Source organism: Colias eurytheme, chromosome 27 (assembly GCF_061535395.1).
Source record: "Colias eurytheme isolate Ceu_HAF_F1 chromosome 27, ilColEury1 Martin Lab GWU primary, whole genome shotgun sequence".
NCBI lineage: Eukaryota > Metazoa > Arthropoda > Insecta > Lepidoptera > Pieridae > Colias > Colias eurytheme.
The window spans coordinates 3,118,662-3,146,055 of NC_143006.1; the positions used below are offsets into that span (position 1 = coordinate 3,118,662).

Here is a 27,394-nt window from a genome sequence, read left to right on the forward strand (position 1 = left end):
TAATTGGAAATTTGCTTCATATTGTAATATTCATACAAATATAGATATGTATTGAAAAATGCGCATGCAATTAGTGAAAGTTGAATCATATACCCATCTCTTTCTTCCTCTACATAATAATATCTGTCTTCTCTTCCGTTACAAAAAATACTTAAGAGGCAGTCAAAATTTCAATCTCAATTATCCACCCCAACCATTACCAAATTGCGAAATTTCACTTCAAAACCAAAATGTTTGACAACAACGCAATAAAACAAACTTCATACTTATCAACGTCAAACGCCCTGTTTTCCATTTCGCGAAGGAAAATATCAATAAATCAAAGAGCCTGTTTACATTTCGAAACTTTACAGCTTGTTTGTTTTACAGTGGTAAAGTAGTTATTACATCGCTAATACAAAAGTTACAAGCGTATGAAAAAATAATTACATTATTTTTGTAGGTAGCAAATCATCGATTGTTATTGCTATTATGGTTTTGAAATTTATTGTTATACTAGCGGCCCGCCCCGGCTTCGCCCGTGGTACCTACATGTTTACGTTTTCTCTCCATAAGAACCATCTACGTACTTCAAGCAATATGTATTATAAAAAAAAAAGAAATCGAGTTCTCGAGTTATGCGCTGACCAACACATTTTGCGATTCATTTTTATATTATAGATGTACAGTCCTACAATATAGATTATCTAATAAATAATCTGTGTTCATTTTCAATTTCATTTATAGCACTTTGTTAATTGTTCAGTCGATTGAAATATTAAGCTTTATCCGATTATCTATCTATTGTATTTCGCATCATCGACTTGTAACAATATAAAGTTGTTTATGTGCTTATTGTTCTAATCATATATACTTGCAGTCGCCCTGGCTTCGAACGTCCGCGTCGTACATTCATAGCCGGGATCACGTACAAATCCAATGAGGAAAGGAGTTCTAGTTCATGTAATTAGCGCGTTCAAACAATCTCTACAGCTTTATATGATTACAAGTTGGTATAGAAATAGTATTCTTTCATACTTTAAAATGTCTACAAACGTATTAAAAGATCATCACAATAAAACTGCATAGGCACATCAATCAAACGTACATTCGATTCGATTCCGCTCTGTGACGTCACAGACGAACAACGGCCTGACCGTTCCACGAACAAATTCACACACCAAAAGCCCTACAAAAGTTACTATACCGACAGGAAGGAACTCGCCCTGTCCTGTTAAACTCGTATTAATTCGTATCCTGTGGCACACACACACATACACGACTGTACACAGACACATATATACTGTATACTTACACAAACACATGCACACTAATGAGGCAGTGCATGATCGTACAATTGATAGTGATTTATGCACAATGAAACCCAATTTGTGTAGATTTTATGCAGTGTGGCTGACGGTTTATAATTAATGTGTAGTAGATAGAAATGAGAGACCTTATTATGAAATGGAATGAACATTATTCATCCTGTAAATGTTGACCACATTACAATTGATACTGTAAAATGAAAATGAAATGCGGAAAAGCTTACGGATAATACTTATTTCGTGTTTATCATCATGGTTTGTTTAGCATTTCAACATTTTTGACGTTATAAATACACTATTATATTATCGTTTAGTTCCCAACATCCGAAGCAATCTTGCACAGACTCAAAATGGCCTTGTTTCCCGCCGAATCGCAAAAAAAAAGAACAATTTACAAAATAAACTGTCATATTTACTTCACAGGCACTCGGAGCGTGATTGAAGTTAAACAATAGTACACCCTTGGCAAACAGATGCCAATAGAAAATAGGAATTCTTCATTCGATTCAAAGGAAAAAAATAAAAATGTTCTTGAAAATTTAATTGAGTTTTCTTATTTATTTTTATTACTTTTTATTGGGACGAATAGGAAAAGAAACACGATTATGGGGTGTGTACGCTTTCAATATTCAATAAATATATATAATAACTAGCGACCCGCCCCGGCTTGGCACGGGCACGGGTGCAATGGCGGCCGGCCGGTACCGCCGCAAACGCTACGACCCGCAATTTTTGAAACGGTAGAATGATATTATTAAAAAGTTATAGAACCTCTCCTGACTCCTCTGTACTTTATATGTACCACAAAAGCTAGGAGGGTAATTTTTTTTGACTCGATTTAAATATTATACTTAATTCAGTTTTTTAGTTATAGATTATAATATGTGGTTTTGCTAGGTGTTTGTAAATTGGTACATAAAGGTACTTTTAATAAGAAATCTCACCTGAAATAGGTGAGATTTCACTTCACTTTTTTGAAATACATACATTCTAGGTACAAACTACAAATATAACAAAACCAAAAAAGCTTAATTTCTATTAGTTATTACTCATTACCAAGGCTACGTGATGTTGGTTAACAACAAAATATATTACTCACATTTATCTATCCTTTATTTCATTCATTGTGATATTGTATATCTAATCATTTATTCTTGATACTTACAGATTACGTTCATTCAACTGTCTTACCACGATAAATAAGAATATTAGATTGTATTGTATTAGAAATAGTTTGCAATTCATTGATTACCTCTACTCAACATAATTTAATGGCAAACCTCACGTAAACTAAAATAATTCTAGCCAAGTACAATATTATAAAGTTTTCAATGTAGTGTATGACTTCCTCAATAATTATTAGCTCAAATTGAGAAAGATTTATTTTAAAAAACTTAAAAAAATATTTTACCATTCGAAAAGAGAAAGCTAGAGTATCATAAATGTTTAATATATCCATCTATCTCTATAGTATGAACACCTAATTAAAAAATATTTTACAAAATGAAAATGAGAAACAACTATATTCTAGAAATTCTTGTTACAGGAATCCAATATTCTTAAAGGCTCACCAAGATTATTAACGATAAATCCCACCTACTACTTACGTCTAAGTTACATCCACTTATGTTCCATTATTAATTGAAATGTGATACTGATTGCATACACACAATAGGTACGCTTACATTGGCTAAGTAATGTAACTTAGTCAAGTAGCCTGTTAGCTTGAAGTGGTCTATTAGAAATTGATCTGACATCCTTTACTTGGCCATAGCATATTCCATATTTCTTTCTTCACAACTTTATATATAATACTAGCTTTCCGCCCGCGGCTTCGCCCGCATTTTCAAAGATAAACTTGCATAGTTCCCGTTCCCGTGGGATTTCCGGGATAACACCTATGCTATTTGTTAATCCAAGTTATCCTCTACATGTGTGCTAAATTTCATTGTAATCAGTTCAGTAGTATTTGCATGAAAGAGTAACAAACATACACATACATCCTCACAAAGTTTCACATTTATAATATTATTTATATATAAGTGATGGTTTGAAGTTGTTTATTTTTAATGGAAATTAATTAGTTCTAACTCATATCAAATAAAATTCTATTTGATAATACTATCATACAACACAAAATCAGATTTATAACTATCAAAAAGTGTCATTTCTATGATTTCAAACAAGAAAAAGGAAACGAGTAAGGAAGATCAATGTTTGCGGCAGCTAGTATTTAGACTTAATTATTGTCACCAAGTGATAATTTACGTCTTATTACTGCATAATTTTAAAATCAATGTTCGCTAACTACAATAAAAAAGGCAATAACAAGAGAACTAATTGAATAAACAACTTCAAATGGGAAGTAACAATACATAAGAATAAGAAATAGGCATTGTATGAATCATTGATAAAAAAATATAACAGCTATTCAATATAGCCTTTGTTCGATGAGAAATTATTAGTTCCTGTATATTGTGTTGTGTGGGAACATTTTGGTTTGTTTTTAGAGTATTATAAGTTAATTAAGAGACAGATGTTATGGGAAATTGTTTTACACTTTTACATAAATAGTTTCTATGTGTATAATAGGTGACACAGCAATCATAGTTCTGCTGAGACACTATCACTTAAGGGTTAAAAATTGTTTACCTTTTCTCATACTATACTGAATTTACACAAAAAAATCCAAAAAAATTCAGTCAAACCCTTTCGGCTAAGTTTAGTTTTGGTATTGAGATATGCAAATTTTATTTTTATAGAAATAAAGATATTTCAAGACCTAGTACACAACCTTCCAAGTTCAAACTAACAATTAATGTAATGGTTAAGAGATTACAATAATAAGTAATACTATGCTCAAACATGAGTTCATGAACAAGAGCCAATTAACTTTAAGCATGCTTTTTGTTCTGTTCAACTTATTCTTAAAAATTTAGTTTTAACTTGATAGACATTTGACACATGTGATTGAATTGATTTTAAATTGATTTAGATTGTGATATTTTCAAATATGTACTTATATCATATCAATGGACGAAAAATATGTAAGTTATCCTTCACATTTTAGTTATTTGAAGGTAGCTATAGAAATTAAGATTATAGTTTAATTCTATTCCTTTTAGAAGCCATATTTTTTCCTGTCAATGTAAGTTTTCACATACCATACAGTTTAAAAATGTAAATCTAAGTTATATTTAATTTGCTAATGTTTGTCATTTGTGTATTAACCACTTTATCGCTTTTCCTACTAATATAGTGTAATTTGGTTAAAAATAAATGAAGTGAACCTGTAAATGATGTGAAAAGAGACAGTAAGGCCTCTGAGATTATGCCTGTTACATATTTTTAACAGAAACAAGGTCGCTTACCAAATAAATAAATATTTATTCTATATTTATAGATTAACAATCAATGAACAATTCATGTTACTATAAGGACATGAAAGTAAGTAAACCTTTTTCATAAACACTTATAATATTGCATGTACATGTTCTCATGCTCTTAATTAAATTATGAATGTACTATTGAAGAGACGCACAAGTATCTGTAATATTTATTCAATACGAATAGAAATGTTCATTTAAAATGTTAACGTATATAACGACGTAAAGATGATGTACATACCTGTTTCCAAAGTTGGATCTCCAAAACTCCGCAGCATCACTCTTCGTAATACGAAACTGGTCACCGGCGAAGGTCCCATTTGGAAACATCGCCTTCAATTCACTCAACATGTGACTAAAAACAAGGCTGAGCTTCGTCAAATTACGCCTGTAATGCGAATTCTCGTCAAACATTTTCTCTTTACCTTCCTTGAACAGTTTTATCGCCTGCTTGCACTTTCTAATCAAATTAATAATAAATATGTTAAAATGTTCATTATTATTCAACTCCTGCATATTGTCCTCATATTTGGAGTATATAACACGCAACCGCTGATATGTATCAGGCAAAATATCCAGTATAAACGGCGGACTATTCTTCAAGTTCATCTTGTGATGCTGACATAGTTTCACAACTTTGTCCATTAGTTTCCATGTCTTGTCCAATGTCCGTTTGTCGGTCGCAAGTTTCGTCGGGCATACCGCATCCGAAAAAGCACCATGTAATTTAGAAAATATGGACGATATATTTTTCTGTTGTGATTTGTGACGGGGGGCCGCCATATTGAGGAGTCCGATGACATACAAAAGGAAATAACTATTTTAAACAAAGACACTCAACTTAATACACTTTCATCACTTTATAACAAGATAATCTAACGCGTGTTTTCTCATTATCACGTAGACGAACCACATTTACGATACATATAACGCACCAAGCGGCGAACGATCGCTCACTGACACACGCGTGTGACAATTAATATTTGACAAGCGGAATGACATGTACAACTCGAGCTTGGGTTGAGGGCGCTATTCATGCGTGTTGAAACTTGAATGAAAATGTAAATGTTGCCAGTGATAAAAAAATATAACTTATATTGATAAACATTTGTTTTATTTTACAAAATATAATTTTTTTTATTGATTTTATGTGAAACGATCGCAATTATAAGGATAACAATTATATAAAGAAAAGATGATATAAAGAATACCATGCATACATGATACTTGTATAGATAGATATAAAGATATTTTATATAATATATTTAGTTATAGGCTTGATCCCACAGTCAAACTGCATGTGCAGTTTTGTGGGACTTAGACTTAAGTTATTGTAATAATTTGTAAGAATAATTCCAATAAATAAATAAATAATAATAGTGTATACGTAGTATATTATTATTAGTCTGTGATGATACCATCTTCTTTTTAATAAATTTAAAATTCAAACTACCTACATTTTTATTTTTTAACAATTTTATTTTACAATGAAGATAATAATTATTAATAGTGTGATGAAGACGTATACAAAAGATTTAAATCTTGTTTATTTCATTTAACAATTAATTTTACTGTAGATTTGTTAAAAATGTTTATTTTTTACAAGTTAACAGTGTTACGATCTAAGCATTCTTAATCCTGTACAGTGATAGACTTTGTTATTAACTGTGTTATTAAATTATTATCTAATCAATTAAAAATAATCGCACCATATTATTACCCACACGTCCCCATTTTTTTAAACGAATTGCTCAATGCTGCCATCTATGTCCATTCAATGAAAACAAAACTGAATTTGACTGTGGTTTGACGTGAATCTTTTTAGTTTTGAACAGCTTCACTAGATGGCGTGGAAATAAATTATATTATAAATTGTGCCAAAGAAAACCATATAATATATTATAAATAGTTATATTAGTTTTTGTCAGTTTAAAGTAAAACACTATAATAAACATTTTATAAAAACACTTTATTAACAAAAAGATTTAATAAACGAACATAATTCACTATTCATCATCATAATTCGCTTCAGTTGTTGATGTTGTAGTCCTTTTGTGCTTGCGGCGTCTGTTGTGTCTTTTTCCCTTAATGTGTTTCCTGAAACAAAAACGAAAACAAATAAGCACCTAATAGTATATTAATTATTTAATAATTTTTTATCGAAACTATAATTTGTATACGTGCGTAGAGTGAGAATGAACCATAGAGGAGGCACTAAAATGACAAGTAATGCGTGAGAGAAATACACTTATGACTATAAAGCTAAGAGCAAGCGAGACAGAAACATTGTTTTTTGTTTCTCTCATGTTATGCGATTTCTTTTGTTGGGGACAAAGGCAGTTTGTCCCAAACAAGCGGCTACAGTCCATTGTTTTGCTAGTTTTCTGTTTTTTCTCGCTGTTATGTGACTTCAAAGTTTAATAAACATTGACAGTGATCTGTTTTAATCCGACTTTAAGTGAAAATATGGTGCGTTGTAGTGTGATTGGTTATAAAAATCGGGCGGAACGAAGATTACCAAATATTACCTTTTACACGTAAGTAAACTTATTTGAAGTATATTGTTTTATAGAACTGGATATAGTTGATACATTTTCATTAACTCTAATGTGAAATTATCTACAAATATATAATATTTTCATCGAAATAGACGTAAACATTTTTTTGTGTTATCCGACTAAATTACGAAGTGTTCTTGTTGTTCAGGACGCCATTTGTTTTTACGTATTTTCAAATTTATGGTATAATCATGTGATTAACATGAGGGATACCAGTACAGGGTAAAATTTTCCCCAAAATCGTGAAATGTTTTTTTTAATATTAAATGTTAATGTTTGTGTAAAGTTTGTTACACGGTTCGGTTTTCCGGTTCAGTTTTCCTCATTTGCATTGGTTTAAGTATTTTTTTTTCAATGTCGGTTTTTTTGTATATTCCAGGTTACGATGCACATCATAACGCTGAAGACTGCGAAGCTGGCCCTTCCACACGAGCTGCAGCTGCCACTGAAAGCAGCGAGGACGCTGCCCCGTCAGGAGAGGCCGTGTTGGAGTAAAATCCGGAAGGCCACCCCCCGCGCCTTCCTCACCGCGGTGCGGCGCGCTTTCGTCTGCTACTCGCGCGCACATTATCGCGGAACCTCTACCCATTTATTTCTACCGTCATTTTGCTGTTCATTTTCAAATAAATGTATTTCGTTTAATTTGCTTTTAATTTGAACTATTTCCAGTACTTTTTTATTATAAAAAGGCACTAAAATGACAAGTAATGCGTGAGAGAAATACACTTATGACTATAAAGCTAAGTTTTTGATGTGAATATCAATTGAATACATTACAATATTCGCGTTTATGAGTAAAGGGGTTATAAGTTAAAAATAAAATTTTTTTTTTTTATATAATGTAATAAAAAATTTTTGTCTTTCGTAATTATTCCCGTATCTGTTTTATATAACATATTATTCTGTCTTCTGATTCAAATTCAATTTGAATTTGAATCAGAAGAAATAGCAATTAAAACCGCATATTCTGAAACTAGCAACTACTTGCAAGGGAATCACAACCTACAAGGTACTCCCCACGTCCTATAGCACAGACAAAGAAAAAATTGCTACAAGCGACATTTAAAGATACAACATAATAAAACAATTACCTAAGTTTGTTCGAAGCCCTCGGTGCGCGAGTCCGACTCGCACTTGACCTTTTTTGTCCTAATTTTACTGTATTTTCTATTATTATTTACCATTGATTGAAATGATATCTAAACTTTAGCCTTGTTTTTTTATAAAAAATATATGAACTGGGATATTTCGATATTTGTGGTTAATTGCGAGAAGTGTAAAAGCAAAAGTTGTAATAAATATTTTAAATACCTACAACTTTACCATTAAACTTTATTCCACAGTTATAGTTTTTTTTAATCCCGATCTCAGATCGATCGTAAATAACTTTTCCTCTAATTTTTGTTACCTATATTCTCTTCCGTTTGAAATTGATTTCATTGTTCTATAATATTACTTTTATGTTTCAAAAGTTAATAAAAAATCATGTTGAACAATATTACTTTGTTAATTTCAAAAGTTAATATTATATTGCCCGGCTATATATTTTATACCCGTGCGAAGCCGGAGCGGGCCGCTATGTTTTTATATACAACGTTCACAGTTTTTCTGTGTATTGTGTATTTACTATTTAGTATCAACATTGCACCCGTGCGAAGCCGGGGCGGGTCGCTAGTTAAGTTAATAAATAACAAAATCTTTTCAAATCTGTCTTTTTCTTCATAAACCTATCTTACAAAAAAATACCCAAACATTTATAGATATTTTGCCAGTTTTTCGGATAAAAAGTTTTTGTAATAGTTGGCAACATTGACGTAAGGATTCGCCATCTCGTTCGGGTATACGCCGATGTCGTCTCTATAGTTCATTCTCACTCTACGTATACGTGGTATATTATTATTAGTCTGTGCTATAATCACGCTAATTATTGTTCTATGATTTTCCACTAGATGGCACTAAATTCAAATAACATTAATTTCAAATTTTTAAAGTTATTTTTCATCGTTTAGTGTTTTGTTATTGATTTGTATTATGGTACGTTTACCATCAGCATAAGTATGTAAAATTATTTTGCCAATAGTTGCGGATAAGCATTCATAATTATTCTGCGTAGATTTTACATTATAAAATAGTTTTTCTAATAATAATTTGCTGTAGACAAATTTTCCTAATTTGTAGATAATAATTATTATCTTTACAAGATTTTGTTTATAATTTCCCTATACTTACCTAAGTAATTTTCGTGATAAAAAAACAACATCATTTACAAACACTACAAACAATATTAATTATTATTGGTTTAATTATAATGTGAACAACATAATAAAATGTAAAAATTATACATATTGCCTTTTACAAACAGAATTAGTTATGCATTAACGATTATTCGATTAGAAATTCGATATTGTAAACCCATTTTGAAACTTTTTCTATTATAATTTACTAGCGGTCCGCCCTGGCTTCGCCCGTGGTAGTACATATTTACGTTTTCCGCGATAAAATATAGCCTATACGGATTCGGAAGAATCCCTCGTAATGGTAAAAGAAATTTTGAAATCGGTCCAGTAGTTTTTGAGCCTTTTCAATACAAACATACAAAAATACAAAGGTTTCCCCTTTATAATATTAGTATAGATTACCAAATAAATTTATTATTAGTTGTATATTTTATTATTAGTCGATTTATTATTATTATTACATAAAAGTGTAGGTATTAGTTACAAAATCAAGTTAATTACCATCATTAGTCACACACACAAATCATTACTTCTGAAATTCCGAACAGGGGCTCGTTTCATGTGCTATAAATTTCAGAATTCCTCCCTTCACTCCAATAAACACGTTGTCAGCTGAATCCAGTGCAAAAGTATTAACTCCGCTAACATTAAAAGTGCCTAAATGTTGTGCACTTGCATTATCAGCATCTATCCTATAGAAATTACTGTTCTCATCCATAGCAAAAACTTCGTCAGAACGACTTACAAACACTCCAGTCATCCTATCACTTGGGAGCCCTTTAATTTTAATAGGTATACTTTGGCCATTACGCAGTACGTATGACGTTTTTGTGGCTACGAAATACATGTTGTTTCTAGGGTCTATTGTCAAGCCGTGACCATTGGGAATCGCCGCGAAGGTCTCCTGTTTCTGACCGTCATTTGTTATCTTGTGGACGCGATTTTGCGGCCACGTTGCGATGTACATGGTCATTCCGTCGCTTGTTACAGCTATGTACATAACGTCTTCACCGAGAGCGGTGTACAATTCGATAGAGCCGTCATCTTTGTATTTATAGACACCGTTATCAGTGGCCAGATAGACGATATCGTTGAGGTTATCAATGCATGTGGACTGGCCGAGCCCGGCGACTTTTAAAGTTTCGGATTCACTGCTTGGATGTAAGACTTGAAGACTCATTTTCATTTCATCACTTATGAGGGTGTAAAATACATTCCCAGTTTTCCAATGGATGCTCATATCTGCGGGTGTTCCTGTTACATTTCTCTGTTCTTCGAAGGAATAGTAGAAGTTATTGAAGTGTTTGAGATTAGCGCAGAATTGTTCTTTGTTGGCTTGTAGGAGCAGCCCTTGGCGCGTCATCACAGGACTTGCTAATAGTTGCGTGGTTATTGTGAGTAGGAAAACGATTAAGGACTTCATCTGAAATATTATAAGGTTATGTCACTTATAAAAGGGCAAAAAACATTTACGCAAAAAACATTTTTGCGTACCTACCTAAATACACATGAACTATAAGATACTTAATTTAGTTTTAGTTTTCATACTCGACCTATGAGCAGTCGGTTCGAGAATAATTTATAGCTATCTATGTTATAGCTTCTGCTAAAGATGAAAATTTTATGATATTTTAATAGAAATGACATCTACATATATCTACTTACTAACTTTGGAAAAAATCGGTTCAGAATTTTGAGTTTGAGTTCCCATCATCAAAGTGATACAACTCGCTTATTAATTGTTACAGGTCAAAACATTTTGTTATCGTTAGAGTGATAAGTATTATGACTAATTTCATGGAATGTAAACAAATGAAATGATTTATACTATTTGTTATTTCACTTGCACTAATCATTGACATACAGACATACAGATTGAAAGTAGTGTATAGCTGCTAAAAACTATCTCTAGACTCTATGAGAAATTTCATCCGATTTTAATTAGTAGGTAATTTTTATGTCACTTTATTTTATGATTAAGTAAACATTATTCAAAATATGATAAGTAGCTCTCTATGTATTTAGTATTTACCTTCTAGGAATAAATCGCATTTATCGCTTCACAGTAATTGCTATATGTAGTTAGATATTTATTAAAATTATAAATCACCAAACTAATATCTTCATTAATCACTAGGACGAAGTATACTATATAGTATATAGTATATTAAATAGTATTTTATTTCTTATTGAAAAATAAAACTATCTACTAATTAAATAATGAGTGGATTCAACCAAACAAACACACTCTTCGGCTTTTTACCTATATTGTATACCTATTATAACAATTTCTTCTAAGAAATCTCTTAAAGCTAAACTAATAAAATTAACAGTTTCAAGAATTAACTTTTATATTTTAAACCAATAATCGAATAGAACTGACCTTTAACATTATTACTTATATCACATTTATTCGTACACTCTCCACTATCACTTTATATACTGAATGTCTTTTAAGCAGTCCGCTATATATATGATAAATAATTGTATAGTTTATCAACAATGCTAACAATTATTTTGTTTACGATACAGAAATATGCGATAATAAACAAATGAATAGTAAGAAAATTGAGTCAACCGGCAATTAATTTATTTGTTACTTGCGTTTCGTTGGAAATCTCGTCGTAGAATTAATCGTGGAATTAAAATCAATAAGTGCTTGCGCCCTCTGCAATTTTACGCTCATGAGAACTTTTTACAAAGAAAATTAATTGTTTATTAAATTGCTAGCTGTGCCCCGCGGTTTTTCCCGCATAGTTCCGCTTCTATTGGACTTAGGGCTGATTTTTCAATCCTTGGTTAAATCATATCCGTGTATTACACAATAATATACAGATGTCGCCTAAAAACTGTCAAAAAGTGGGCAAGTAACACATTTTTAAAATGGTTGTTTAATACTTATACGATATTCGATGAATAAGTTTTAACTATAAGGATTGAAAAATCGGCCCTTAGTATGTTAATAAATAGCGTATTATAGCCTTCCTCGATAAACGGAATATTACATCAGATTTTTCTAAGTTCAGGATTCAACCAAACAAACGCACTCTTCGGCTTTTTAATATTCTATTAAAAACCCGTTCAAACATTTCGTGAAAGCTTTTAAGTATTGTAAAAGAGTTATGTAGGTATTTCAATCGAAACGTTTTTCATTTTTCAATCCTTGGTTAAAACTTACCCGTCTAATATAAAGTATTACACGTAATATTAAAATGTTACATGTAAACTGTCAAATACGGGCAATTAGACTACATTTTTGAAATTGTAGTTTAATACGTTATTCGACGAATAAGTTTTAACCAAGGATTGAAAAATCAGCCATAAATCTAAGCCAACAAAGACTATTTTTCGGTTCACACATTTCAATATGAATATAATGCAACTAATTTACCTAAGTGACTACAAAATCGGGTAAATCATTAACAAAATTAAAACAAACCGACAGTTACCCGAATTCATCAACACATCACTTGACAATTTTCAATTTTAATATATTAATGGAATTCATTAAGAGGAGCGATGGACGTCGCGTGGGCTTATTAACTCGCATAATATCAAAATTGGATGAATTAACGTTTACCAAGTGTCGTACTTAACGATAATTAATCCTATCCTACCCTGGATGTACGTTTGTTACTCTTTCACGCAAATACTACTGAACCGATTACAATGAAATTTAGCACACGTAATATGGAGGGTAACTTGGATTAACAGGTAGTCGTAAGTCGAAGTCAAAGTCGACCCCGGCAATTGTCGGAAAATGAAAATAAATTCCGGCTTTGTGGACCATCATTTTTGTACGGCATCTGTGTCATAATAAGTATTTCAATACTGCTTTTAATCCATTATTCCGCAACGCCGTACAAAAATCATGGAGACAAGGGGAAAAAATCTCTACCTACCTGTACTTTCGAATTCTCATCTGCACTCAGTTGGACAGCTTACAAGTGACGGCATAGTGCTGAATCTTATTATTTTGTATATGCTCTCATATCGTTCTAGATAGGTCACCTGCCCCCCTAGACAAGTGGCTTTCTATTAGCGTAAAGTTCAATAGAATAGATTATGAATGTATGAGATTGACGTTTGATTACGACGACGACGACGATTGATTACGTCAATCTCATACATTCATAATCTATTCTATTGAACTTTACGCTAATAGAAAGCCACTTGTCTAGGGGGGCTGGTGGTTCAAATGACCCATAATTTTTTCAACATGGGCCTGTAGTCTAATACTTTATAGGTACCTCAAAAGAATTTTCAAAGAATTTTCTCCCATAGCTCTGTTCATAACTTCATTGCCTTATATTATAATGAATAAATGTCTTCATTAATAAACTAAATAATAAATGATATTATTACGAGTACAATATTCAGGGCATTCCGTGAGTAATCCCAAAATAACGACCGGACGCGTTCTTCAACGGAACCCCTAATTTAAAACTTTTTTTGCACCTCTACTGTTTTTGAACATGTACGTAATTTGTCGGAATAGTTGCATAGTGTGGAAGTGGCTTTTTCTGGGCTTTTATTAGCTTAACATGCATGTTTGTATGTTATATGTTATCTATCTTTAGACTCGATTTTGTCCCATTTAAGAGGAGGCTTCCTAACATAATTTCTGGCACTGAGAGATTGGTTACGGTACTAGACGCTAACACAGTAATAAAGTTGAATATCGCATGCGCTCTTTGATCGTGTTCGAGCTCGAAAAGTAAGTCTCAATTCTTATTTCGTTAATTATAACTAAAGTAATAATTGATCTAGAGTAAAAATATCTTGCGATTCGATAGTAAACTCTATTTTCTTACTGTTAACATTTATTTTAGACATAAAGTCCAAGTAAATCTTTTAAAAAATGTAAAAATCCTTAAAAAAAGGCATAATTTTTGAATATAAAATAAATCGAGCGAAAATTTTACAATTACGTAACTGTCTTGTACATCGAAAGAAAAAGACCCAACAAATCATATACTAAAGTTCCATTTTGATTGTATGTGTGCCTGTTTCAGAATATTAATGCAAATTCACACAAAATTTAGGGAGCCTCCTCTTAATTCAAACTTTGTAAACTTATCGATGATCGGTGACATACAATAATTTCATGAGTTTATATTTTTTAAAACATTACAATGCTTAATAATTTATTGAGTAGATTCAGGAGAATTATCCTTATATATACTTTTATATTTATGTCTAAATTCTAATCACTATTTACTATTTATTATGCACCACCATGATTAATTTAACTATTTTCCTCGACTTTTTTGGGTTGCCTGGTAGAGATCGCTGCCAGCGATAAGGCCGCCTACTGTACAATGATTAATTGTCCGTATTTATGCAAAATGGAACCACTCGACAAATTTCGTTTTTTACTTTTATTGAAGAATACTCATTCAAAAGTGGTCTAAATTCTTATACAAACAAGAACCACATGATTTTTACGTTGGAAACAAGGTATACTAAAAGCAGAAAGGAACCACCAGCAACAACGAATAATACCATATTAAGCAAAACCGAACCACAGCACCACGGGACTGCTTTGTTCAAACAAATAAACGATATTACTATCATGTCATTTTATACAAAACAGATCCACACCTACTTGGTACCATTATACATTACACATATTTCTATTAATAACAATTATTTTTAATACACAAAATGGAACCAGGTTTCTGTGGTATGGTTATGCGTAAAATAAATACATAATTTAATTGTAATTTTTTATTGCAAAATAAAACCACAAGCATTCGGTTCTATTATGCATAAATAAATATTGTAAAACATTCTGAAACCCATCATCGCTATATGGAACCAAATGCCTTGACTTGTTACAATGCTTCTCATCTTTAAACAACGTATTTCATTACTTAAATAGCTCAAAGTGCAAAACTCCAAACTTTTAAGTAAAACGTCGAACATCTGTCAATATAGGTGACATTCAGCGAAGTAGTTCGAATACGTGACGGTGTTTTTTTCCTCCGCGAAGTAAGTTCTATTGTTTTTGTTAATTACCTTTAAAATTAAATGTGAAAATGTTTAGTAATAAATAAATAAGCAAGCAATGGGTAAGAAAAGCATTGGAGACGAACACCGAAGATAATAATGAAGATACAACGGGTAAGTAGTTTTATTTAATGCATTTAAGTACTTATTGAATCTGAGATGCAGGTACGCTTTATCCACTTTTGATTCATTCCCGATTGTGGTGTGATTTTAAGAAGATAGTTCATTAAGTAGGTACAAGAAGAATCCTCTGTGGATTTACGTATTTTAACGACAATGTCGTTGTTCACGAAGGCGCGGCGAGTCGAATTAAGAGTCATTTTGTTACGATTCATCTGTCATTGTGAGATGAAACTACTAAAGTCTAAACCCTGTTTTAAAAATAACTGTCGATGATCTAGGTACCTACCTACTATTTTGGTAAAATACGTTTAGATTCAGATTCAGTACAGTACATTCAGCCACATCATTCAGCGCATATATACATAATTATAATTTGTTTGATTTTAAAACTCGCGCGGCTACTGTTTTGACCGGAACAAGGCCCTAGCCTGCGAAATTCAAAATTTTAACAAGTTTATTTAATTTTTTGCTAGGGTTGCCACTGTTGCGTATGATTTTTAGGGTTCCGTACCCAAAGGGTAAAACGAGACCCTATTATTAAGACTCCGCTGTCCGTCTGTCTATCCCTCTGTCTCATGAACCGTGACAGTTAGACAGTCGAAATTTCATATTATGTATTTCTGATGCCGCTGTAACAACAAATACTAAGAAACGCAATAGCAAATGCAATAGCTTAATAAATATTTAAGAAGCTCCCATACAATAAGCCGTGATTTTTTTGCCGTTTTTATAGATAATGGTACGGAACTCTTCGTTGCGCGAGTCCGACTCGCACTTAGCCAGTTTTTTGTACATGGCGCATGTACAACATATTCATAGACACGGCTTTATAAGAACTAATAATATTTTGCTGTCGCCATATACCTACCTACGTATAAAAGCCACGCGGTTTTATTGTTTTGATTTAAAGCTTTTTTCTTTTTATTACAGAAGATAACGAAGAACCTTATACGTCGCCTCTGGAGAAGCTTTCTTCACCTTCTAGCGATATTCAGTCCATATTACATCTCATTCCACAAGATGCACAGTTTTTATAACGGTCTCATTAGTGATGATGCAATAGAAGACCACATAGATGGACTAGACACGGTGGTTTTCGAAATCCAATTTGATGATAACGTCTAATAAACGTCCTATATAAGTATTATTTTATATATTTTATTAATTAAAGCTTTAATTACGATATTATAAATACATAGTCTCATTTATATCATTAAATCCCTGGGATGTGGTTCCTTTTTGTATAAGAGAAAACCTATCAATTGATAAATGTTAAAAGGAACCACATGCACATTTTCTTAATTATCTAGAAAGTTTAAGAATATTCAGTGCAAATTTATATACACATACTTAAATAAGTAATTTACCAATGAATTTAAATAAAATAAATTTTAATTTTACTTCATCTGACAGAGCTGCAAATGTTTTTGTAAATCCTTTGATATCTCAGAAGTGCGTTTTTGCTGGGTGGTTCCTTTTTGCTTAAATACGGACAATTTATTGTTAAGTTTATAAAATGTATCATATCTGGTGTACAATAAAGTATTTTTCATTCATTCATTCATTCATTCATTCACTATTTTCATCTAAATAGTAATTATAGTGGTACGTTGATAAGCTTACGTAAATGCTCCGAAAAATATTTAAGTTATAGATACAAACTTTTCAAACGTAGAAACTAGAAACACAAAGCTTGTCAGGTAGATTGTAATAATACAACAAAGGTTCAATCACGTATAATATCATCTATATTATGAATACGTAAAATCTATACTAATATAATAAAGCTGAAGTTTGTTTGTTTGTTTGAAAGCGCTAATCTCAGTAACTACTGTTCGATTTGAAAAATTATTTCGGTGTTAGATATCCCATTTATCGAGGAAGGCTATAGGCTATAATATATCATCACCCTTTTTTTTTTTTTTTTTTTTTAGTGGGGAAATCTTGCATAGATACCCACGGCCTCCGGGGAAGAGGCCGTGGGTTATGTCGGATTCCTACCGACCAAAACCCCACTGTGTTCCGTCATGCCGCATCAGCGACAGGGCCACGGGTATGTGTAGAATTCATCCGTGACATAATATATCATCACCCTAAGACCAACAGGAGCGGAACAATGCGTGTGAAACCGCGGGGCACAGCTAGTCTTATATAAAGCGTATAAAATCCACCTCCATACTTTCTAAGCACTTGGCCAAGTAACGAATGTATATTTGGCCCCGCATCCGGCAATTACATACATGCGTGCTTTGTTAACTTAACCTAGCAATGGCTACTATGTAATACTAGCTAAACCACACAACTTTGCCTGCTCTCAAAAGGAACCTATCTTTCCAATTTAATCAATTTTTTCATTAATGTAGCGCCCCTATTGGTCGTAGCGTGATGTTATATAGCCCAAAGCCATCTTCGTTTAATATACGACACAAAATTAAAGTTTCATTTCAAACCATAAGGTCCCGAGCTGATAAGGCTCAATACAAACAAGCATTGACACTTTCAGTTCTAAAGCATAAAAATGCTTATAAAAATTTGAAAAAAATGTTAAGAATAGGAAAAATTATACGAAGACAGGATTCGAACCAGAGAATTTTACCTATTTTTAAATTAAAATAAACTTTCAGCTTAACAATATGCCTACGCATGTCTAGAATTATTATGTTAAGCATTTTCAATAGAGTAATCTTCTTATATATATAAAATTCTCGTGTCACAATGTTAGTCTGCATACTCCTCCAAAACGGGTGGACCGATTCTCATGAAATTTTCTGTGCATATCGGGTAAGTCTGAGAATCGGCCAACATCTATTTTTCATATGTACCACGGGCGAAGCCGGGGCGGACCGCTAGTCTTATATATAAAATTCTCGTGTCATAATGTTAGTCTGCATACTCCTCCGAAACGGGTGGACCGATTCTCATGAAATTTTCTGTGCATATCGGGTAAGTCTGAGAATCGGCCAACATCTATTTTTCATATGTACCACGGGCGAAGCCGGGGCGGGCCGCTAGTTTTATATAGAATTCAATACTACGAAGTGTTCTCCGAAAATATCAGAGTCAGAATTCCCGGGAATTAATATTGATAAGTCGTTCCCGGAAGAAATATGAGGAAGAAAGATTCCATATGACCGTTTTATTAATTTGAAAATATTGATGTCGTCACTTGTCAATATCATAAGTATAGTAACGGTGAATTTACATCTAACGAATATAGAGTTAGAGCTAGAGCATCGACAGGTTCTGTTGTCGATGAGCTAGAGCCAGCTAACATTCTTTTGTGATAAAATAGTAAACGAAAACTCGTATTCAGTGTTGTTCAGTATTAGAACATTGCATAGAATTTCGAACGCACTAAGAACAACGAAATAATGCTCTATGCCTAAATAATGCTCTATATCTCCATTTACACTAAAATAATTTGACATAGTGGGGTTAGAATAAGCATTCGCTCGTTTGATGTAAATGCACACGAATTTCATGTTTACATAATATAATATCTTTTATTACACCTATGTAAAATTTATTTATATAGTTATATTATTATGGTATGTATTGTGTACATGAGCATCAGTAGTGTATTTGAACAAAAGCCGTTCAAGAGCTATAAGGATACAAACTAAAAATAATTTATAAGTACATATGTATATCTAATGTATTGAGTGTTCTTAAATTGTAGTTACATAATATTACTAGCTTCACGGTTTCACCCGCATTGCTCCGCCCCTGTTGGTGTTAGCATGATGATATATAGCCTATAGCCTTCCTCGATAAATGGGCTATGTAACACCGAAAGAATTTTTCAAATCGGGCCAGTAGTTCCTGAGATTAGCACGTTCAAATAAACAAACTCTACAGCTTTATAATATTAGTATAGATTATATCAAACCACTAGGTACTATGGCTTTATACAAATGGCCACTGCGAATAGATTGGATTTCACAATTAATATACCTCATTCATTTTCATCAATCCAGTATTGGTTTACTTGACTGAGAATAATAGTAATTTATTTTTTATTTATTTATTTATTTATTTATTTCTGATTCCTTACAGCTATTCTTACAATAATTACATAATAATTGAACAATACGCCAATAAAAAGGAATTCCATTAATAGAATTATTATAATAAACATGTGACAAAGAAAATTGAGTAAGAAAGTAGGAGGAAAAGATATACGTTAAAATAATAAACAAAATACTATTGTGATGAGTGTAGGTGTAGGTATGGTGTGTAGTCTGTTGTGAATGAGTGTGTGAGTGAGAGTATGTATGTATGTACTTTATGTAACTAAAAATTAAGTACTGAAACCTATATTATATAATAGTTATTATGAATTATTGGAAAAAGTGATTTCTTTTTTAAATTTTGAGCGAGATGTCTTAAATATGTCCACATTAGAAAATTTCTTATTATATATATCTGGCAAACGAAAAAGAGCTGAGTGTTGCAGATGCTTGGTTGATGCATGCGGTACTCTGAATAAGTGTGTATGTCTAGTGCGGAGCGATGGCGCCTGAATAGATATATTGCTGAGAATATTCGGGCAGTCCAACTTATTGTTTACAATATCATAAAAGAGCATCATATCAATAATATCCCTTCGCTGTTCTAAGGTATTTAATTTGTGGAGTGCACAAGATTCGAGATAGTCAGCTGGATTAGCCTGACATAAAAAATTTAGCTTTTTTACAAAGATTTTTTGAATTTTTTCTAGCCGTTCAATATGACAACGATAGATTGGACGCCAAATAGAACTCGCAAATTCGAGCACACTACGTACATACGCGAAATACAGTACCTTTAAACATAGAATGTCATTAAATGCATCACTAGTGCGAAGTATGAATCCTAGTGCAGGTCCACACTGCGAGCCTAGCGCGGTTGCGACGGCGGGCGCGAAATATCAAACGTATGAAACGCGCCTTTGCGTCCACATTGAAATGACTATGGCGGAAGCCTAGTGCGACGGTAATGAGCGAGCCAGCGCGCGTAGTTTTCAAACTCTCCTATCCGCGCGTTCTGGCCACACTACGGGCCTAGTCAGCAAGCGACCCAATGCGCGGACGGCGGGGGTAACAAACCAGTTCGGTCTTGTCGCTCGACTTCTTATATTATATCCTTTATTGTTTTTCGTAAAATAGCGGTAAATACTTAATTGTTGAAGTGAAACTTCTTTATTTATAAGTGCGATTCAATCTAAAACACTTATATATACACCACAGTACTTTTGTAGGGTATAATCTCAATTCTTCATATTAAGATTCACCCGTTATTCCTCTGTTTTATTTATTTCGTGTACAACTCTATAATGATCTCATCTCAAAATCGGACTGTCCAGTAAAAATAGCAAATCGTCCAAAGTTTGCAACACCCGAAAAACGTCGAACCGCTACTTGAGCTCGCGCGTCGGTGTGGCCACCGCGAGCGCCCGCTCGTCGCGCCCGCCTAGGCCGCCGCCACCGCGCATTCAGTGTGGACGCACACCTAGATTTTTATAAGCTTTTTGCATGACATACTCGACATGATCATTATGTGACAGTTTTGTGTCGTGGATAACACCCAAGTCCCTAATTTGATTTGTTCTTTGAAGCATTTCATCATTTAATCTATAATCAAATTTAATAACATTGTTCTTCTTACGTGTAAAAGTGATTATTTGACATTTGTTTATATTAACCGATATTTTATTATTTTTGTAATAAAGGGAAAGGCGATTGAGATCACTTTGCAGTTTGAGACAGTCTTCTATGGAGCAGATTTTTTTATAAAGCTTCTTGTCATCGGCAAATACGAGGAAATTAGAATTAAAAAAGCATTCATATAGATCATAGATAAATACGTTGTAAAATAACGGTCCGAGATGTGAACCTTGAGGAACACCGGATGTCACTGTAATAAAATCTGATCTGTAACCCCCTAGTACTGTTGCTTGACTTCGATTCTTTATATAGGACTCCGTCCATCTTAGGAGGTTGCCTCTAATACCAATGGCAAAAAGTTTCATTAATAAAATATTGTGATCCACCTTATCAAACGCCTTCTCAAAATCCGTATAGATAACATCAATTTGAGAATTGTCATCTAGGTCTCTGTTTATGTCATGTGTAAACTCAAGCAAGTTGGTGATAACGCTTCGCGATTTAATAAAGCCATGGTGATTATTAGGGATGCATCTTGAAGCACTAAAATATATGTTGTTAAAAGCAATACGTTCAAGAAGCTTTCCAAATATATTCAACATTGATATTCCTCTGTAATTCGTTATATCGGTTTTAGATTTACTTTTATGTATTGGTACGACTTGCGCCTCTTTCCATCTGTTAGGGAAAATACCTTCCGAAAAAGAGCGTTTAAATAATATTAAAAGGGGAGATAACAGGCCAGATTCACACTTTCTTATAAAAATTGCAGGTATGCCGTCAGTACCAGCTCCTTTCCGAGGATGAAGTTGTTTAAATATTTTTTTAAGTATAGTCACGTTAACCTCAATGGAATGAAGGTTATCGGATATATTAGCTTCTTTAGCGTAGTTGGGGATTGATTGATCGCATGGCTGGAATACGCTTCGGAAATATTCGTTAAATGAGTCGCAAATATCTTGTCCGTTTGTTAATAGACGCCCTTTATAAGACATTGTCTGCGGCAGACTATGGTCAGACCGCTTGTTTTTTATGTAAGTCCAGAATTCTTTCGGTGAATTTATAATGCTATTTTGACAACGGTGTATATACTTATTGTATGATTCTAATTGCAATTTTTTAACACGGGCTCTGAGAAGAGAGAAAGCGGCATAGTCGCATGGATTATTAAACTTTTTCCATTTAGTATGAATTTTTGATTTTTCTTTAATAAGATTAATTAGTGCTGGTGTATACCATTTGGGATAATTGTACCGAGACGTAAGTCTGACAATAGGGATATACTCGTCAATACAGGAATATATAACCTTATAAAATGCATCAACAGCTTCATTGACAGTGCCAGAATATAATAGCTCGTGCCAGTTAATATTTTTTAACTTATAGTTGATCATGTCATAATCACCCTTAAAAAATTTCCGTACCACCCGGGTTTTGCATTGTAAAGGTTTTATGTATAAATCATTAATAATACATTCGAGTGGACTATGGTAAGGATCAATATTTACTAGCGGATTAGAGCTTATGCTACAGAGTAAGTGGATATTAGAAAGAACAAGGTCCAGAATATTACCGCATGTATTTTGAAAAAAGTTGTATTGCTGTAAACCCAGTAAGTTAAATGTGCCTAGTAAATTCAAAGCAGAGTTATAAAGTTCGGAGTTGCATTGTTTTGATATATTAAAGTTGTCATTTTCCCAACTAATAAAAGGAAGATTGAAATCTCCGGTAACTAAAAAATTGTCATTAATATTATTACTGTAAAAATCCTTTAAGGCGTTATCAAAGTCTTTGAGTAAATGGGGAGCGTCAGAATTAGGTGGTATGTATACTGCTATAATGTGTAAATCTTTGCTATTGTAATGTGAACTGATATTAAAAGAGGATTTTGGAATAGTTAGCCAAATACTCTCCGATTGTGTGCAAAGTGTAATATGACAAAAAGCCGAAAGACTTTTTTTGGCACAAATTAACACTCCTCCACCTCTCTTTTTATGTTTTCGGTCGTATCTAAAAACGTCGTAATTATTATTGTTGCAGATTTCTGTGTTCAATATACCATCGCAAAGCCAACTCTCAGTAAAAATTAACAAGTCGTAACTACTATTTTCAATATTTTTATAAAGTAAATGTAATTTAGTGCGCAAACCACGAGCATTCTGATAATAAATCCTAAGATTATTTAATACTACCATTGTATTTAGTTAAGAATAAAAATAAATAAAATAAACGCTGACGAGAGAATAATAATATATCAAAAATGTCGTGGTTACGCAAAGTATATTTCGGTGCTACTTTATGTTTTAAAATGTTGTAGTACGATATAAATATAATAAAAAGTAAATGTATCATTAAAAAATACATTGTGCACAAATAAATCATAATATTGAGGGTAGTTTGAAATAGTGCTTTATAACTATGCGGTGTTTTAAAATGTGGACAGGCTAACCGGGGTGATAAACACTTGGTATAATGAAGTAATAGATATAAAATTGTAAAAGTTTCAAAATTCATAAAATTATATTTTAAGTTGTGTATGTGTAGAAAGTTATAGTGTAATATAATTATGTGTGTGGTAAAATTGTAAAGTGAACTGGTATATCTTAACCTCGTGAAATTAATCTTGAAACGTAACAAGTGGCATATGAACAAAAGTTTACATTTTAAGATTTGCCTAAAAAATCCGACAAATCATTTTCCGAATTAATAGCTTTTGGTGGAGACTTTTCGTTGCGACGAACATAAATAATACAGTTTCTCACCCAAACGTATTTAATATTGTATTCTTTTGCGCGAAGTTTGCAGTTGTTCAATAGGATTTTATTTGCTATTGTAAGATGTTCGTTAACAAAAATTTTTGTCGCGTTGTCGGTGTAGTTGAGTTATACATTGGACTAATGTATACATATTTTGGTCTTTGAAATATCTGTATGTATATTTATCCAACTGTATCAGAAGGAGGGTTATGTTTCAAATTTGTGCTTCTGTAGGTACAGATAAACCAAATTTATTTATTTATTTATTGAAACATAATCATTCTTTGTACTTACAGTAATAATACCAAAGCGTACATTTCTATGTACGCTTTGTTATTATTATATTTTTGTTAACATATTGTTACTAAATTCTTTTATTAACAACTAGCGGTCCGCCCCGGCTTCGCCCGTGGTACATAATATTTACGTTTTCTCTACATAAGAACCATCCTCGTACTTCAAGGAATATAATAAAAAAAGAATTATCGAAATCGGTTCAGCCGTTCTCGAGTTATGCGCTTACCAACACATTTTGCGATTCATTTTTATATATAAGAAGATATGTTATACAATATAATATGTTATACAATATAATAATAAAAATACAAACAAAACGGAGTTACATACTATGTGCATCCAAGTACCTACCTGATACAGAGGTCTAGGAAAGTATTTGTCCTACTAGCAAATAATAAATAATTATGTTTTTATAAATAAACTAGCTGTGTTCCGCGGCTTCACCCGCATTGCTCCACTCCTGTTGGTCTTAGCGTGATGATATATAGCCTATAGCCTTCCTCGATAAATGGGCTGTCTATCACTGAAAGAATTTTTTAAAACAAGCCTTCCTCGATGAATGGGCTATCTAACACTGAAAGAATTTTTTAAAACAAACCAGTAGTTCCCGAGATTAGCGCGTTCAAACAAACAAACTCTTCAGCCTTATGATATTATAGTAGGTATAGATTTATAAAACACAGCAAGCAGTGATTAGATTAAGTTTCATCACGTAGCCATTTATTTCAAGAACTGGTCTCTATCATTCCCCACGTTTTCACTAAGCACTAAGTTGTGGGTTGTTATTTAATAAGAAATACGTAGAAAATACGAAAGCATTTTACATCTGTAGTAATTTCAAAACTACACAGGACATCTACAAGGAAATATTTTATATTTGTATGTCCTGCGGTTTCACCTGCATTAATTTGTTGGAATCTATTAGAACACCACTGAAATAGGCATATTTTTTCTCGCTTTTCCTATAATTTTCATTGCTCTACTCCTATGGCCATAACGAGATATTTCTAGCCTTCTGCGATAAACGGACGTACCAGCGTACCAAACGAAGAAACAAAATAACTAGTGAAATAAATACTTGAATAAATTTTTTTCCTCGAAAATGATTTTTCAATTCAAGCCATCATTCATCATCATCATCATCAGCCCATATGAGCTCCCACTGTTGGGACACGGGCCTCCTATGCGGGTACAGACCATTTCAAACCATCATTAGGTACCTGAGATTAATGCGTGTACCAAACAAACTAGTCAAATAAATAATCATTTTTTGCCTCCGACTTTTGCCGCCTGAAAATCTTCAAGAGACCCTTGTATATATACTCTATACACCATCCCCTCAGAGAGAATACATTTTGAAAACGCCTCTGAGACGCTTTTAACTTTGCTGGTTTCAAGAACCTAATTGCTGGCTTTCAGGTCATGGATACTTATTGTTTTCTGAGCTAGACTACTTATAATCTATAACTATAGCAAAGTGATTTAAATTTAGTCGTAGTTTCTTGTTTCATTTTACATCGCTTTTGCAATTTAGGAGGGCCTAAATTGTATGTTTCTGTATTTTTTCAATAAATCGCGTTTGAAATCCGTTGAAAGTATTTTTGATAATTGAGTATCGCCTGATTAGAAAGGTTATATGTGTAGGGCAGGGGCAGGGCATACTTTATTTTTCTCTCCAAACCAGAGGCGGCTCGTCCTCAGGAGCGCTGGTGCAGTGAACTCCCATAAATAATTATAATAAAGTTATATCTGCTCATTATTTAAAATCTATCGTAAAAAAGTCCAATACTAATTTCAATAAAATAAGTAACTTTACACATTACAAATAAAATATTATAAACAATTATTATAAAACATAAACATTTTCCTGACTTATACAAATTTTCCTTTATATAAATTTTCCTGACGTATAGAAATTTTCCTTTCATCGGATTTCAAACGCGATTTATTGAAGAAATACAATAATACAGTTTGGAGCAGAGGCGGCTCGTGACAAAATTGTATGGGTGTTCACTTGAAATAAAACAACGAAAATACAATAGCGTTTAGCAATTTATTACAAAAAAAAAATAAGCACCACATTATAAATCCATACTTATATTATATTATCTATCTATTGGAAAGATAGATAATATAATATAAGTATGGATTTATAATGTGGTGCTTATTATCTATTGGAAAGATTTATAATATGTGTGACATGTGTACATAATATGATATTTTGTATTATATCGATATTGTATCGATAAATACATGTTTATGTTTCTTACTGAATCATCCACACTACAGAACGAATTTTGATGAAACAGAGAAACAAATAATGTTATAGAGACCACAAACGCTATAGAATTGGCTTTGCCATTGGTTTGTCATTCCGGATCAAACCGGAACGAACCGGAACTATCGAAATATTTCTTTGAAAAGCGCTCATATTCCATTCACGTTTCCACACACATGGCTGCGTCTATAATCGACGGCCACTTTGTTTGTCTTTGTTTATCGATAGCAATCCCTTTGTCCCTTATCACTAAATTGAATTGCCGGGACACAAAAGGTTCGGAATGGAACGCCAAAATGCGTAGGGCTGGCAGTGGAGCGTTTTCGAATTAACATTTTAAAGTTAAGAATAATATTTTATGATTTTTTTAATAATCTTTATAAGCTATGATAACAAGGTCTTGTTTAGCAATGTGTGAACACGTTAAAATAATTATAAATAATGTTTAAATGGCTAAAAAGGACGATTAAATAAAACTGCATTATCACACTAAATTTTTTTATTGATTAATCGTCAATTATTATCAATAGAAGGTATCTTGATTTATTGTAACGCCCATTCATTATTAGGTAAGGGGAAAATTTTCAATCCTCTATTTCAAATTTTTAGCATCAAAAAATAAAATCTTGGTTAGCAAATATTTTTGGCAACCCTACCTAATGCTTGCTTATCTAGCGCATGATTAAACTCTCAAGTAACTTCTGGGGAAAAATACAGAAAAAAACCACTTTTCTTCCTTGCACTACTTCTTTATTCCATATTACGCTGTGTACCGTCAGCATGTGTGAAACAATG

At 32.6% G+C, this 27,394-nt stretch overlaps 2 protein-coding genes across 3 annotated transcripts in view; both read right to left on the reverse strand.

Moving 5' to 3' along the window:
- The window catches only part of Cbl (E3 ubiquitin-protein ligase CBL), a 96,155-nt gene extending 90,461 nt beyond the window's left edge, over positions 1-5,694 (reverse strand). Inside the window, exon 1 of one of the 2 annotated variants that reach the window (XM_090117146.1) lies at positions 4,935-5,694. In XM_090117146.1, coding sequence (XP_089973272.1) covers positions 4,935-5,476 — 542 coding nt within the window. In that variant the 5' untranslated portion in view covers positions 5,477-5,694. The remainder of the gene's footprint in view (positions 1-4,934) is intronic. The other variant, XM_090117145.1, reaches the window with a different exon arrangement.
- Positions 5,695-6,643: 949 nt separating this feature from the next.
- On the reverse strand, positions 6,644-11,948 carry LOC149896818 (uncharacterized). The gene is made up of 3 exons (XM_090117290.1): positions 11,872-11,948; positions 9,990-10,911; positions 6,644-6,790 (listed from the first exon to the last, which is right to left on the reverse strand). Exons 1-2 carry the CDS (start codon positions 11,878-11,880, stop codon positions 10,015-10,017), a joined length of 906 nt encoding a protein of 301 aa, XP_089973416.1. The 5' UTR covers positions 11,881-11,948; the 3' UTR covers positions 6,644-6,790; positions 9,990-10,014.
- Positions 11,949-27,394: the final 15,446 nt, after the last annotated feature.